At 40.7% G+C, this 15,000-nt stretch overlaps 2 protein-coding genes across 4 annotated transcripts in view; one reads left to right on the top strand and one right to left on the bottom strand.

Moving 5' to 3' along the window:
* The window catches only part of LOC140999472 (cyclin-dependent kinase 17-like), a 43,699-nt gene extending 32,056 nt beyond the window's left edge, over positions 1 to 11,643 (top strand). For all 3 annotated transcript variants that reach the window (XM_073469880.1, XM_073469881.1, XM_073469879.1), the window contains 12 exons: positions 1,092 to 1,148; positions 1,258 to 1,372; positions 1,574 to 1,668; positions 1,841 to 1,903; positions 2,101 to 2,224; positions 3,096 to 3,216; positions 3,779 to 3,876; positions 3,998 to 4,103; positions 4,594 to 4,636; positions 4,750 to 4,840; positions 4,921 to 4,998; positions 8,844 to 11,643. In XM_073469880.1, the coding sequence (XP_073325981.1) occupies positions 1,092 to 1,148; positions 1,258 to 1,372; positions 1,574 to 1,668; positions 1,841 to 1,903; positions 2,101 to 2,224; positions 3,096 to 3,216; positions 3,779 to 3,876; positions 3,998 to 4,103; positions 4,594 to 4,636; positions 4,750 to 4,840; positions 4,921 to 4,998; positions 8,844 to 8,881 (1,029 nt within the window). In that variant the 3' untranslated portion in view covers positions 8,882 to 11,643. The remainder of the gene's footprint in view (positions 1 to 1,091; positions 1,149 to 1,257; positions 1,373 to 1,573; positions 1,669 to 1,840; positions 1,904 to 2,100; positions 2,225 to 3,095; positions 3,217 to 3,778; positions 3,877 to 3,997; positions 4,104 to 4,593; positions 4,637 to 4,749; positions 4,841 to 4,920; positions 4,999 to 8,843) is intronic.
* Positions 11,644 to 12,686: 1,043 nt separating this feature from the next.
* Positions 12,687 to 14,788, bottom strand: parapinopsina (parapinopsin a). Its single transcript, XM_073469878.1, has 5 exons — positions 14,449 to 14,788; positions 13,574 to 13,664; positions 13,244 to 13,481; positions 12,914 to 13,156; positions 12,687 to 12,827 (listed from the first exon to the last, which is right to left on the bottom strand). The coding sequence occupies exons 1-5, from the start codon at positions 14,777 to 14,779 to the stop codon at positions 12,687 to 12,689; spliced, it is 1,044 nt and encodes a 347-aa protein (XP_073325979.1). The 5' UTR covers positions 14,780 to 14,788.
* Between the last annotated feature and the right edge of the window lie 212 nt (positions 14,789 to 15,000).

Raw genomic sequence — 15,000 nt, 5'->3', positions numbered from 1 at the left:
TGTGTAATGCAATGTGTTTGATGGTGATATGATGTGATGTTCAATGACCTACACAACCAGTACCCTAATTGTCAATATCAGAGATCTGACCAAACTTTATATCAAACAGTGAGATAACATACAGTGAGACAGACGTGGCCAGTGTCTTCTATTTAATAGGTGTTGTTTTGTGCACCTGCATTCATGTAGTGTCTGCTTAGAAAAATGTGACCTAACTTGAAAAGATCCACGCACTTCAAAATGTCAAATTAGGCTAAAAGTGGTTCAGCCAGTTCTTTTAAAGGGTAACGCCACCTATTTTAAACAAAAGAAGTGTGTTCACAGGTTTTTGGAAATACTGGTGCATATGTGGAAATAGTAGTGTCAAACCTTTTGTGACTCCAGAGAAAGCTGAATGTAATCTGATTAATTGCTTCCAATGACGTCACACAGCAGCTAAGTTGCATTCTGGGTAATGTAGGTGCCAGGTTTTGAAGACACAGTTTTAGCATATTCAACACATTCTTCTTCCTTTTCAAAACCTGGTGCCTACATTACCCACAATGCAATTTAGCCACTGATTGACATAATTGAAGGAATATTTATCATTATTATGATTATATACTGCGTCTTCTGGAGACCTAAAAAGGCTTTTTTACTACATTTTCACAGCTGTAGTGGTTCTTTCCAATACCTCTAAACACACTTTAATGTGTTAAATTGGTGGGATTATCCTTTAAGTCCAATCAGACACATGCCATTTGCACATGGCTGTTTACTCTTTGCAGTGTTCTTGGTGCTGAACTGTCTCAGCTTCATGTAGTGCAGCAGAGATGCTCGATAACACACTGTAAGTGTCGGGGAATCCAAGCTAATGTTTTAGCACAGGCAGACACACGCAGAATAACAAGGCCTGGTGACTCAGACCCCCTGCAGTTGTAGGCCAAATGTCAGCAGCAACAGCAGGGACTGAAAACTGAACTAACAGCCTTGGCCTGGAGGACTTCATTCTAGGGATAGTTAACCTAGCCTAACCTGGCCTACTGTCAGGCTGTAGCAAAAATAAATGCACATTAATCAAACTCCTAATGTCTTCTTTCTGTCCTCTCTAGTCTGAAATCGGCTTCGGGAAACTTGAGACTTACATCAAACTGGACAAACTCGGGGAGGTGAGAACATCAGTTCATGACACTACAATGACACTGTCACAACATGACACTGAAAACTCCTCATATACTCAGCTTTCACACTGCATTCACATGCTTCCTATCTCTGCAGGGGACTTATGCTACAGTATTCAAGGGACGAAGCAAGTTAACTGACAACTTGGTCGCTCTGAAAGAGATTCGACTGGAGCATGAGGAGGGGGCGCCCTGCACAGCTATCCGAGAAGGTAATAAAACAACTCACAGGTCAACACGGGAGCATATTGTCAAGTAGTTGTAAGGCCTTGACAGTGTTGGGACGTATAGTAGTTGTTCATCCATATTGCCTGGTAGCTCCCTGAGCTCTTGGTGAGCTAGGAGCTGTTTTGTTCGCCTCAGAGGTTTGTCTGTGTTTGACTGACAGTCTCTGATATGTCTCCCCCTTCTAGTGTCTCTCCTGAAAGACTTGAAGCACGCCAATATTGTCACTCTCCATGACATTATCCACACTGACAAGTGCCTGACACTCGTGTTTGAGTACCTGGTGAGTGCACTGTGCATGTATATGTTTATTGTCTGAGTCTTGAGAGGACGTATATTACTAAACTAAATATCTGCACTTCTTTCTTTCTTTCTTTCTTTCTTTCTTTCTTTCTTTCTTTCTTTCTTTCTTTCTTTCTTTCTTTCTTTCTTTCTTTCTTCCTTCCTTCCCTCAGGAAAAAGATCTGAAGCAGTACATGGATGACTGTGGGAGCATCATGAGTGTTCACAATGTCAAGGTAATGCAAAGTAATACATTTGTTCAGTACTGAGGAGAATGAGCTTGACTTCTAGTTTGCAATATTTCATAATCATTTTCGATTTCGATTTTCGATTTTTTTCTGTAACAATAAATTACTTGGTTACATCTGAATATCAAATGTGATAACAAGTATCAAGTAAAAAAAAAGTCATCCTCATCTCCTCCTCTCTCCAGATATTCCTATTCCAGCTGTTACGAGGTCTGGCGTACTGCCACAGAAGGAAGGTCCTTCACAGAGACCTCAAACCCCAGAACCTGCTCATCAATGAAAAAGGAGAGCTCAAACTGGCAGACTTTGGTATGTCACCTCTTAACTAACTAGTAGCATATTATCTTTAAAATTCCTGTATTGGTTGGGTGTCAGATGCTCAAGATTAGAGGCAACACATATAAAAGTGTTGATTTTTGTGAAACTGCTCAATTTTTTGACATATTGCCCTCTTCTTTAATAACAATGATTTTAATTGCGGAATGTTAAAAGCTACGTATGATCAAAACACTGATTAACACATGGCTCATGCTAAACTAAATTGAAAAAGAGTTGACACAAGAACAAATTCAGCCTGCTTTCACAGACAAAAAAAAACATGTTCCCCTTGGTGTGGCTCTCATTTCTACATTGCCCTTAATTCAATTAGCTGGTAATTTACAGAGTTGCTTTTTAAATTTTATTTTGGTTTTACAGAAAATGTTTTACAAAGCAGAAGCCTGAGGTCTAGAAAACCCTACTAGCGGCCCCTAAAGGCCATACTGCTCCTTAGACCCAGCCAGACAGCATAGTTTGAAGTGACTAATCACCCAACACTGCCCTCCTCAGGCAATAATCAGAACATGATTGTGATTGCAGCAATTATTATTGCTGTGGCACATGCTTTTACAGTGCTACTTAATTTAATTCGGCTTTGTAAATTACTAGATGATTATTTGCTCTTTGGATAAAACAGGAATCTAGATTTAGAATAACATAGCCCACTGACATGAACCATTATAATACAATGTAAATAATAGATAGAATAGAATAATAATAGAGTGATAAAGTGTGTAAAAGTCAAAATCCTAAAAATATGTTCTTAATTCTGATAAGTCCTGAGGTGTCCCACAGCATTAAATAAATAAAATAAAGTCAATGAAGCAGTATTTATATTAATGTCACTTTTTGTTTTCGGCAGGTTTGGCACGAGCCAAGTCTGTTCCTACAAAGACGTACTCCAATGAAGTAGTGACATTATGGTACCGACCACCAGATGTGCTTCTGGGCTCCACTGAGTACTCTACACCCATCGATATGTGGTGAGCAAACAAACATCTACATCTACAGCTACACAGTTTTAAGAGAAAAACAAAACACTACCCCTGTTTTTTTTTGTGTCTCTCCTAATGCTTTTTTCCTACTTTTTGTCTTCGTCTTAAGTGTTTCTGTCATTTCCCCTAGCTTCCCTTCAAATATGTATTTTGCTGTGTCATTTAACACATTTAATCTTTACTATACTTTGGGTACATTAGTTTCTATCTGGATTTGGAATGAGTACACTGGCTGTGATTGGATGTCCTGAGCTTGACAGTATGTTTGTGATATATGCACGTTTTACAGTTCTTACTGGAGAACCCATAGTTTGGGGTAGCTTGTCTTTCCATAGTTTTATAGACATTCCTATCCTAGGTATTGGCTTAAGTTGTATATTCTTCACTCTTGCATCTGCATTTAAATTCTTATGGACTCACTTGTGTGCAGCAATTCATCTATTGAAGTAGTGTGTTCATGTTAAATGTCACAACCTCCTAAGGTGTCACATGTGCTGTATTTTGCGCTTATTTGTGCTTGCTTGTTTGACTTTTTTATCCCCTTGTCCAGGGGTGTGGGCTGCATCTTTTATGAGATGATCACTGGCAGACCTCTCTTCCCTGGATCGACTGTGGAGGATGAGCTTCACCTCATATTCCGCATCCTTGGTGAGAGAAGGAATTCTTAATGGCTTTTGCTTGTTCAAGCTTTTGTGTGTTTGTGTGTGCGTTACCACTCTACATATGCTGACTGATCATCCTTAACTTAACTTATCTATATCCTCAACAGGTACTCCGACAGAAGAGACTTGGCCTGGTATCACCACCAGTGAGGAGTTTAAGACGTACAATTTCCCCCGATACCAAGCAGAGCCCCTCGTCAACCACGCACCCAGGTATGTAGCTACGGGTGTGTGTATCGACGGATGATCACATAATGAGCAAATTTATTACCCAAAAGACTGTAACTTTAGAAGATAATCGGTTAGTTGGTCTAACTCAGACTGCTAAAGCCCCATTAACGTCAGCACAGACTGTGGCTTTGGTCGGCTTTCACTTCCACTGAAATTGATTTGGGTACAAATCTCTTAAAAACCACTCTGGACAGGAGGAATGAGTGTAGCAAGCCAAACGTGCTGCCATGTCCATATGGGCACCTGACTATTGTGAACCTATCCTTTAAGTGACTGTGATACATTAGATGAAACAAGATAAGGATTGATTTTCAGTCGGAACTTGAATCAAGCGTTTCCGCCTCTGTTGAAATGGCAGGAACACTTCACTGCTCTATAAGGCTTAGCTCAGCATTGGACCACACTCGCACTCAAATCCCTCTCTCTTTTCCATTCCTCTCTCTCATCTCCTCTCTTGCTTTCCGTGACGCAGGATAGACAACGATGGTCATGACTTGCTGTCTATGCTTCTACAGGTGACGAATATTGCATTTAATGATGAACACTTTAAATATATGTACCCCTAATGTCATGGATTGTGTTTTAATCTTGTCTTTATATCCCCTTCTTTGTCCCTATGTGACTGCAGTTTGAGGCAAAGAAGCGGGTATCGGCTGAGGATGCACTCAGACAATCGTATTTCCGAACCCTTGGGGAGCAGGTTCAAACACTGGCAGACAGTGAGTACATACTGTTTGACATGGTGAACATACACAAGTAGTGTAGAAATACTCTCTCACCAACCCTCTGTTGTTTGCAGCTGCATCCATCTTCTCTGTAAAAGGCATTCAGCTCCAGAAAGATCCAGGGAAGAGATCGTCAGTCTACCCAGAGTCAAGTAAGTCCTCCGAGATAGAAAAATAGAGGGGAAAAAACAAGAAATTAGGATTTCTTAGTTGGATTATGATAGAGGATAGTTCTTGCTCCCTGTCCTCTTCCTCTTCTCTCCTTCTCTTCTCTCTGTTTGCTTTATGTCGTCTCTCATGTCACTGTGTGGTCCTACATGTCACACACAGTCTATTGCAAGAGTCATGCTTACTCTACAAACAGATCTCCAGCTCCTCAATATTTACGACAGCTGCTGCAGGACACTTTAAAACAAGTATTTTTTAAAACACAAATACTGTTGAATGTGCTAGTTTTTGTTAGCGGCGCGGCTCTAAGGGGATGGCAATGTAAGTCTGACGGTCAGTCCACTACTAGTACAATGATTTTAGGTGCTCAAAAGAGCATTTTGCCATGTAGTGAGTTGACAACTCTACAATGAGGAAATAATCTATCCTGCCAACAAAACATGATCATTGCACATACACAGTGTCAGGAACAAGGTTCAAGAATTTAAGCTGTCAGCATTAAAAGTAGGTGCATCATTACAGTGTCAACATTTACGTTTAAATTCAACAACTGGATGTTGAAAGATGCTGAGACAGAAATCTGCTCATAGACAAACTAAGTCGTACATCCAACAATTGAGTTAGCATACAGTTAATATACTATGATCACTGAAGAGCAGCTGAGGGGTTTTGCCTTTGTCGCAACCCCGATTCATTAACTGCATACCTGGTATGCCTTTTTGCTCAGATTGACTTCAGTGTTTCTGTCTCTATCACAGTCTCAGCCTGTGTGCGTCTCTTTCTGTCTGCTTCCGCTGCCTCTCTGTCATGTTTTGATAAACTGTCCCTTCTCTTCCTTGGTACCCACGCTCTCTCTTCTTTCGCAATGTTCATCTTTCCCCTAATCCTTTCTATCTCCCTTGTGTGCCCTTACTCCAACTCCTCCGTAACACCTCAATATTCCCAACCTTCCCCTCCTCTCCCCCCTAACCCTAAAAAGCGGTGGCCCATAAGCTAGGCTCTGCACCCTCGCAGTACTTCCAGAGAGATGCAGCCAATCCAAGGGCTCAGAGTCACAATCTCTCCTCCACTTCCACTGGCTGAGTGGCCCCTACCGTTCTGGTAAATACGGTCTCTTTCATTCTGTCTGTCTTCTAGCCAGCCCCCACCCCTCTTTTATCTGTTTGCTGTCACCTGGCCTCTTTCCATCTGTCCATCTGTCCATTTGCACTTTGTCTTTGCTGCAGTCCCACTTTATGTATGGCGGTCTGGACTAAATGCTGGCACATTTCACTTCTCACCCTGCATTCCCTGAACCAAAACAACACATTATTTGTTAGCTGTTAGCCTCACATCCTTTCATTTTTTTTTTTTTTTTTTGTAGTTTGTTAATCCCTCTCCTTGTTCTTGCTCCCGCTGGCCTCCCCTCACATCTCCAGCGTTGCACCCACATGCATCATCTCAGCTTTCACTTACCTAATCCTCTTTTTTCTCTAAGTGAGCCACGCCCAGCGTTTATTTCAGGGATGAAAGGGGCAACAATATATTCATAAACGAAAAGAATGTGGTCAGCGGACGGGGATCAAGACATTTGATTCTTTTCATTTGCAGTCCTGTTTAGGTTTCTGCAGCGAGAGATGTAGCCTTTTTGTTGAGTCTGTAAGTGAGGGTTTGGTTCAGTGTGTGTTTGGTTGGTTGTGTGTTATAAATGCATTTTCAATTAGTATTACTATAGTGTTTGTTTCACTGCATTGTGTTACAGTTACTGGTAAGTACGATTTAGCTTCTGCAACATGAGATTACACATAGTATTACAGGTTATAGAACTACATAAATAATCCTCTTGTCAAAGTACTGGCACTGATAGCATTACGGCTACACTATATGGCCAAAAGTATCTGTCCACATACTTTTGTGTGCTTTTTTCTCTGGCTTGTAGACAACAGTGTGCTCCAGTTTTGGGGAAAGCCCTTTCAGATTTGAACATGACGGTGCCTTTTCGAATATAAAACCAGGTCCACTGAGCCCTTTAGTCATCAAACCTCTAAGAAATACACTCAGTTATGCTCTAATGCTAAACTGGTAAAAGTTATTTGCTGATTGATCACGTGTGCTCAGAGAACAAGAGCCTGGTGTTCTTTCTTTTCAGAGCAATCCTCACACTTTCTCAATGACTCATATTCTGCTAAAGCCAATATGTTTTAGGTTTTTTTAAGCTAATTTTAAAATGTTGATCAAACTCCAGTAACAATAAGCACATATATTTTTAGTAATATTATACAAACATGCTGTATAAGCACACATACATAGAGATGAAATCATGTGATCGTCTGAGATGGGAACAAAAAGAAAACCAGTTAATAGATAACTTAAAACAGAAACAACATATATGTTAACACCCGTTACAACAAATAAAATAAAATGATAAAATAGAATAACACTCAGAAATCTCAGTGGTTGTGAGCTCTTCCTTCTGTGCTGCATATTTACTCCTAAATTTAAGAGAAAGAAATGTAATTAATAGCTTTTATTTGTAAGTGTGTGAATAATGGTAAAAGTGAAGATTTTTACTTTTATCTTTTCATATTTTAGCAGTTTGATACATACGGGCCATGAACTCATCCCATCAACAACTTTTTGGCTGAATACGCTGAGGCCTTATCACTCATCATCAGTACCTCACTAATGCGCTTGTGGCTGATGGCAGCAAATCCCTAAAACCAGTTTACAGGAAAGCCTTCCCAGAAGAGTGGAATCAGTTATAGCAGCTTATTAATTACTCATGGTTTTGGAGAGCCCAGTTGGCAGGAAAAAATGTTGGCAGTTAATGTTTCAGCAAAGCTTCACAAACATTCACGTTTGTACGTGTCATAGGCTGCGTACCAATCTTGACATTTGGACAGAACGTGTCGTATCATGTTCATCATTATCATGTTAATGACCTGACTTTCATATCTGGGTGTGGAGGGGATGATAGTGGAGTTACAGGCGAGACGGCTGGAAAACTAGTGACAGCAGTTCGAGACTGTGTTCCAACATTTGTAAGTGTGAAACCACTGAATATTTTTAAGGAGAACTTGGGACAATTTTCTGCTGTGTAGGTGGGGACAAAAAAATTTATATTTTTGACAAGAAGTCATGACATCTCCCACCATGTTTATGTTGACATAACCAGGTATGTTTGACAAGACCTCAGGACGTGTCTGGCCGTGTTTTTGGGTACTATAACTATAACTACTATACTATAAGCCAAAACACGATCTTTTCCGAACCCTAACTAAGTGGTTTTGGGGCTTAAACCTAACCGTCCATGAACACAGCGTGTACACACCATAAAATATAAAAGTTAACCTAAAGAAAGAAATAGAAGAAAGTTAAGAAGATAAACCGATAAATCTTTTAATAATTGATTAATCATTTAAGTAATTTTTTAAGAAGAATGCCAAAAATTTGATGGTTCTGGGTTTTCTTCGAGAATTTTCTGCTGTTCCTCGTCTTATTAGATCAAATATTTTCACACTTTTTGCACATTTAATAATGTCACAGAAGGTTTTAGTTTAATAGAACGAATGAGTAATGGACAAGTTGGTGGATTCACTGACAAGGGAAATAATTGTAAGTTGCAGCCCTCTGTGTGTGTCCAGTGCATTTGGCCTTATAGTGTAAATTTGAATGTTGCATGGAGTGAAATTTGCAGTGTGTGATGTGGTAGTGTTTGTTAGTGTGTCCAAATGAAATCCAAGCCTTTATTCTCACTGCTCTCCCTCTCTCTCTCTCTCTCTCTCTCTCTCTCCTTCTCTCTCTCCTTCTCTCCCTCTCTCTCTCTCCCTCTCTCTGTCTCTCTCTCCAGCCCAGGGGAAGAGCAGGAGGCAGAGTGTGTTGTTTTAGTGCTGGCGGGGGCGCTGAGGTGAGGAGGACAGTGACACGCGGAGCCGTCCTGTCAGACATGCATCCACTGACCCTGCCACACACACACTGAAGGAGCAACACACACGCTGCCACACAAACACACACAGGACACACACTGAAGAAGAAAACACACACAGGAACACGGAAACAAAACCACACAGAACTACAGCTGAAGAATTCATGCGTAACTTAATAAAACAGACTCGGCTCAACCCTAAAGACAGAAAAAAATTTAAATGAGAGAAGTGCTGGAAGAAAAGTGGGAGAGTACAAGATTCTCCTTGCTGCTACTACCGCTGCTGTCCAGAAGAGGGCAGCGTTTGGGACGTGGGCTGACTGAACCGAACTTGCTGTATCAGTGAGCTGTGAGCAAGAAGGAGTGAGAAGTGGACACGATTCGAAGGCAAAGAAAAAGAGATGAAACCTCTTCTTCTGTTATCCTTTTTTTTTGGTTTGGACTCTTGTTGTACATAAAGAGACTGAGCTGTAGAACTCTGCTTTTTCATAATACGCCTCAGCCTGAATCCAAACTCTGAATATTGCACCTCAACCCTGAAACCTTCGCCTAACCTCTTGGCCCTTTATTACATGATCCTTAAAACAATACTCAATCTCTCTCTCTCTCTCTGTTTCTGTATCTCTCTTAAATATACAAACAACCCCACACACACACTGATGGCTCACTTGAAAGTTACGAGTGTGTAGATCAACAGAGTTTACAGAGAGAAACTTTAGCACCTTATTGTCCAGTAGAGGTCAGGGTGGCTGTCATTACCTCATCAGTCACTCTTGCAGAGTAGGAAGTACTTTTTCTAGATAGTAGAATGAAGAAGAATCAAAATAATGAACCAAAAAAGAGAAACTCACTAACTGTATGACGTATTTACCTTCACCGACCATAATTGGACACTACGTTACAATTAAAAACACACATTTGTCACATGCTGTAAAGAACACTATGCTGCGAGACGCTCCTGTTTCAGTGCACAAGAAGGGCGACGTGTAAGAACAGAGAGGTAAAGGAAGTGTACAAATCCTCACCTGCTTATCCGTAGACACCCTCTTCCTCTTCTGACTCAGAAGTTGTCTTGATTTGTCGTGTGCTGTACAGGTGTTGATGTTGAAACGTTCTCTTTGCACCTGATTTCTTTTTTTTCTTTTTTTTTTTTTTTACCTCTTTAGATCATGAGTAGAACAGTCAACAACCCTCCCCCCCTCCCAAAACCTCTCCTGCCCAACTCCACGAGCATTTATCCATTTATTTTAATTTTTTCCAATCTGTATATACGAGCATACTTTTTACTTGTCAGAAGCAATGATAATTCCAGGATGCTGTTCTCAGTCTTTTACTGTGTTCCCACCGGAACAGTGTGGCGACTGGCTGGGGACATGTTGCACATTCCTTGAGCTCAGGACTTAATTGCTAATGTCGTTTTGTGGATGCTGTGAGGTACAGCTGGTCTCGTATGTCTCCCCCAGTAGAGCAGAGTACATCGATCATGGCCTGAAACTCTTTGCGAAGCTGGTTAGAACTGTATGTGAAGTAGAAGAAGAAGAATCACTTCTCGGCATCATCCTGTCCGTCTTCTGTGTCGTTCATTTGAGCATAATATTGCTGTTCAGTGACTACCTTACCCATGTCTTTACTTGTCATCTCTTCAAGCATGTTTGTGTATTTCCACACAGCTGTTTTCAGTTGGTATGTGAAATAGCTGCTGCTGGAAAAGGAATACCTCCAGTTGGTTTAAATCTTGCATGGGACATCATTTTTTAACACTACATTAACCTGTAACGGCTCCTCGGTAAGAGAGGCCTTAAATAAGATGAAGACAACACTGCATAAGTGATGTGCTGCCGGCGTTGGGACCAGATCGTTTGTATGACAAATCTGACTCAAGCTCAAGCTGCACAGTACTGTTATAACTGTTATGTAGCCTGTTTAGCAGGACTTGAAGCACTCAAACACGCTGTTGTTTCCTGCTGTTATCGTTACTGCCAGAAACAACAGGACCAAAGTCAGTCCTCCGAGCGCCTGGCCTTCAAGCACACAACTGTTTCACACACCAATCAGTCGTCATGTCAACATGTACTGTATCTATACGAGATGGCCTGTGAGTGTAGATTGGAGTTTCCTGTTCCGCAGGCACCAACCTCGGGTCACTTCTGCATCTTCTCCTGAAATGGATTCAGAAAGGGTGAAGTGATCCCACGTCGGTGCCTGTCAGAAGGACTACTTATTCACCCAGAGTGTGACAGTATGTAGCATGTACATAGATGATCCCTCACTCTGTATATACAAAAAAGTGTACAGGTTTGATACAGCTATTCACACTCTGGCTTTTCTTCTTCTTCTTTTTTTTTTTTTTTTTAGCTTTTTCTTTAATGAAAGTCATAGCAATATTTCTTTGATCAATAAAAAGCCAAGGTGATAGGATGATTGCATTTGTGTTTATTTAGAGGACGAGAAGTGACTGTGAATGATCAAACTGTGAGACTTGACTAAACTGATGACAGGTTTTTGTTTTTTCCTTGCTGTTTAACATGCTGGATCCAAAAGGCTGGAGTGAAGTATCATGTTGCAAAGGAGTATAACACACTGATTATTATGATTTTTATCAATGAAAGCCATAAAGGTCATATATAGGTGAGAAAGGTCTGCTTGTGTGCGAGGGGTGTGTACCATGTTTGAGCACAGACCTAAAGAAGCAAAGGGGATGTGTACACCTAATAAAAAAAAATAAAAAAAACAAACATGTAATTACTTTTTTTTCTTGTCATAAATCCTTTGGAAACGTATCTCTATCTAGTGTGATACACAAATATTTACGTTCACTAAAAGAAGGGTTCGCTAACCCTAACCCCAACATTTAGACTCTTTATTTGGGCTCAACCAAGTTTGTGCATGCTTTTCGTCTAGCTTACAGTGCACCATATGTACACCTCTTAATCAGTGATGGATTGTAACTAAGAACATTTACTTAAGTACAATTTTGTGGTAACTTACAGTGTGTATATCCATTTTCTCCACTACATTTATTTGGTAAGTACTATTAAGTTACTATTAAGTTCAGTACTTGAGTAAATGTACCTAGTAACAGTATATGACTGGTTTGAAAATTATATCCATACACACAAACGTGCATGCATGCATTTTTAATTTTAACAAACCATGTAAGTATGTTGTTTCTGTGCAAATGTAGGTCAAGTCACGCCAATTTTATTTACATAGTCCAACATCACAAATCACAAATCACATTGCCTCAGTGGGCTTTACAAACGCCCTCTGTCCTTTGAACCTCGATTCCAGTGAGGAAAAACTTCCACAAAAAACTTTTTAGTAGGAAAAAAATTTGAAGAAACCTCAGGAAGAGCCACAGATGTTGCTTGTACAGAACAGTCAAACAAAATCACAGAGTATACCGATCACAGTGGCAAAATATCTGATACAAGATTATAAAATACACATTTTGGGTGGAATTGAATCTTTACACCCTGTGAATGTGACACAACTCCCACATTCCCTGTGGTGAGATCAAAAAGAATTATACATGATCGACAATATCCATGACAGAGAACAAGAGAGGGGGTTGTCTTTATGTCAGAATACATAAAAGGTTGTGACAACCTCGGCAGCATGAAACAGGCAGGTTTGAACACTTGGTCTCCTTTTTCTTTTTCACAGATGCTCCTATGTTGAATACACATCATTTCTACATCCTCCATTGTTCCATCCATATGAGTCTGTTGTCCTCGGGAGTGAGACAGCCAGGAATCCTGTTCACTTTTATTCTTTTAGAGATTCTTTAGGGGAGACTCTTTGGCTCTTGTTGATAGAAGCAACCGTGGTCTCACCCTCAGATGTTTGTGGATCTGAGGCCCACGGGTTCCATCCACACAGGACAGTGGGAACAGCGTACCCTCGAAACTGGAAACACGCACAGGTTACAGAGAAATAATAGTGTATGATTATATTATTGTTTGTGAATATAAATGTGCGTGATGGAGGATTACCTGTCTGTTCATGAAAATATATATGATGGGGTTGTAGACGCCGCTGCTTTTAGCCAAGTAAACAGGTATAGTAGCGATGATGGGGTCAATATATAGACTGGAGTCCAGGATGACAGCAAGCGCCATAGCAGCATATGGCAACCAGGTCACCAGGAAGGCCAACACCATCACCACTACCATACGTGCCACCTGAACCTCCACGCGATTAGTGCTGCCAGCCTCAGACACCTGCAGCTTGGTCACCTGTGAGATCAAAATACAAGCACAAAGGTTTTTATCGTGATGCTGGTACAACCAACTGAAGTGTTTTCATCACTGAGCAGTCCTCACCTGACGGAGGGTCCACAAGAGCTGCGAGTAAGACACCGTGATGATAGAGAAGGGCACGGCAAAGCAAAAGAAAAAGTATATGATGATGTAGGACATGTTCCCAACGTCCCGGCTGTACCAGTTGGGGGCGCAGGAGGTCTTGATGCCCTCCAGCTCATAGCTTCCCCAACCAAACAGAGGAGGGGTGTTCCACACAAAAGACCACAGCCAGGACAGCACCACTCCAGCCACTGCATGTCTGAGGACAGTACAGATGCTGTGTAACATGCTGGTGGAGCAATAAATAAATAATTGCTCCCTGTGTGATGCTGCTGTCAGTCACTACTGTACCTGGTCTGAAACAGGACAGCACCCATGGGATAGCACACCACCATGTAGCGTTCAACAGAAATGACTGCTATTGTACACAGACTTGCTATACCTGAGAGAAAAGAAGAAACATGTAAAAACTTCTTGACTAAGTACTTAAGTACTACACTTAAGTACAATTTTGAATATTCCAGTTTTCCAGATACCATATCATTATTTTGAGAGAGTAATTATTTTGACGTTTCTCTTTGTTTTCAGATACTATGTTATTATTTTGAGCTGAGAATGTTTCATTATTTTGAAAAAGTTTCCCTATTATTCTGAGAACATTTCTCATTTCTTAGATACTGTTATTATGTTGAGATACTTCAGTCAGTCGTCAGAAAGTTTCTTATAATTTTGAGATACTAACTCATTATTTGAGCTATTAAGTCGACATACTGACTCAACAGACCTTTTTTTCATCACAGTGGAGGAAACAGTTAACCTTCCTAACAGTTATAGTTTCTCATTGCTTTTCTCATAAAGATTTGACGTAAAAACACATATATTAAGCTTATTAAATGCAACACACAAATGCAACACCGACCCCTACATAGTAAGGAACCACTGGAATAAGCAACCAAAAAAATTAAAACTAGCTCCACTTTGAAAATGCTACATGTGCACTGACACATCAGCACACACATTCTAATAATGTCATATATAATAAGCTATTTTCCTGCAGATTGAGTGCCTTTACTTTAGATATTTAAAGTAACCACATCTTGCTGATACTTAGTTTAGTTTTGGTTATTTTTACATTGCTGCATTGTTCATTTTGTTTCAGTAAAGGATCTTCTTCCACCACTGTGAAAATGAAATCACACCAGGTTGTAATTGTCATGTACACTCACCGAAAAAGGCTACAGCGAAGCCCTCCAACACGCAGCCCACACGTCCCAGGTTAAAGTATCCCACAGCATTGGTCACTGTGGTGGGCAGACCTCCAAACACAGCACAGCCCAGGTCACATACGGCCAGGTTAACGAGGGCATAACTGAGTGGCTGTCTGAGCTGTCTGTGTCTCATTGTCACCACGATCACCAGGACATTGAGGATGATCCCCACCACAGAGAACGCACCCATGATAACAGCCAGCGTTGTGAAGCCGGTCCGAGACAGGAGCGCTGTGTCGGCTGAGCTGTGAGACTGTGAGGAGTTTCCATGGAGGACAAGGTCATCCATATTGCTCAGTTTAGAGACTGCTTCCTTAAGCTTCAGTTGTCCATGTGCAACTTTAGCTCAGGACTAATATGTACAAAATATCCACAGGTTAAAGAATAAACAGCTGCACAAAATATGAAAGGAAAGAAAAAGTAGAAATAGACAGCTGGTTAATCAAAAAAATGAATTAAGTAATCCAGTAATATCAGCAGCGGCTGCAGTCTGTCTCTACATATGCTGCA

This window comes from Pagrus major, chromosome 7 (assembly GCF_040436345.1).
Source record: "Pagrus major chromosome 7, Pma_NU_1.0".
NCBI lineage: Eukaryota > Metazoa > Chordata > Actinopteri > Spariformes > Sparidae > Pagrus > Pagrus major.
Note: the sequence above shows the minus strand (reverse complement) of the source record. Positions and strands in the feature narration are given on the sequence as shown.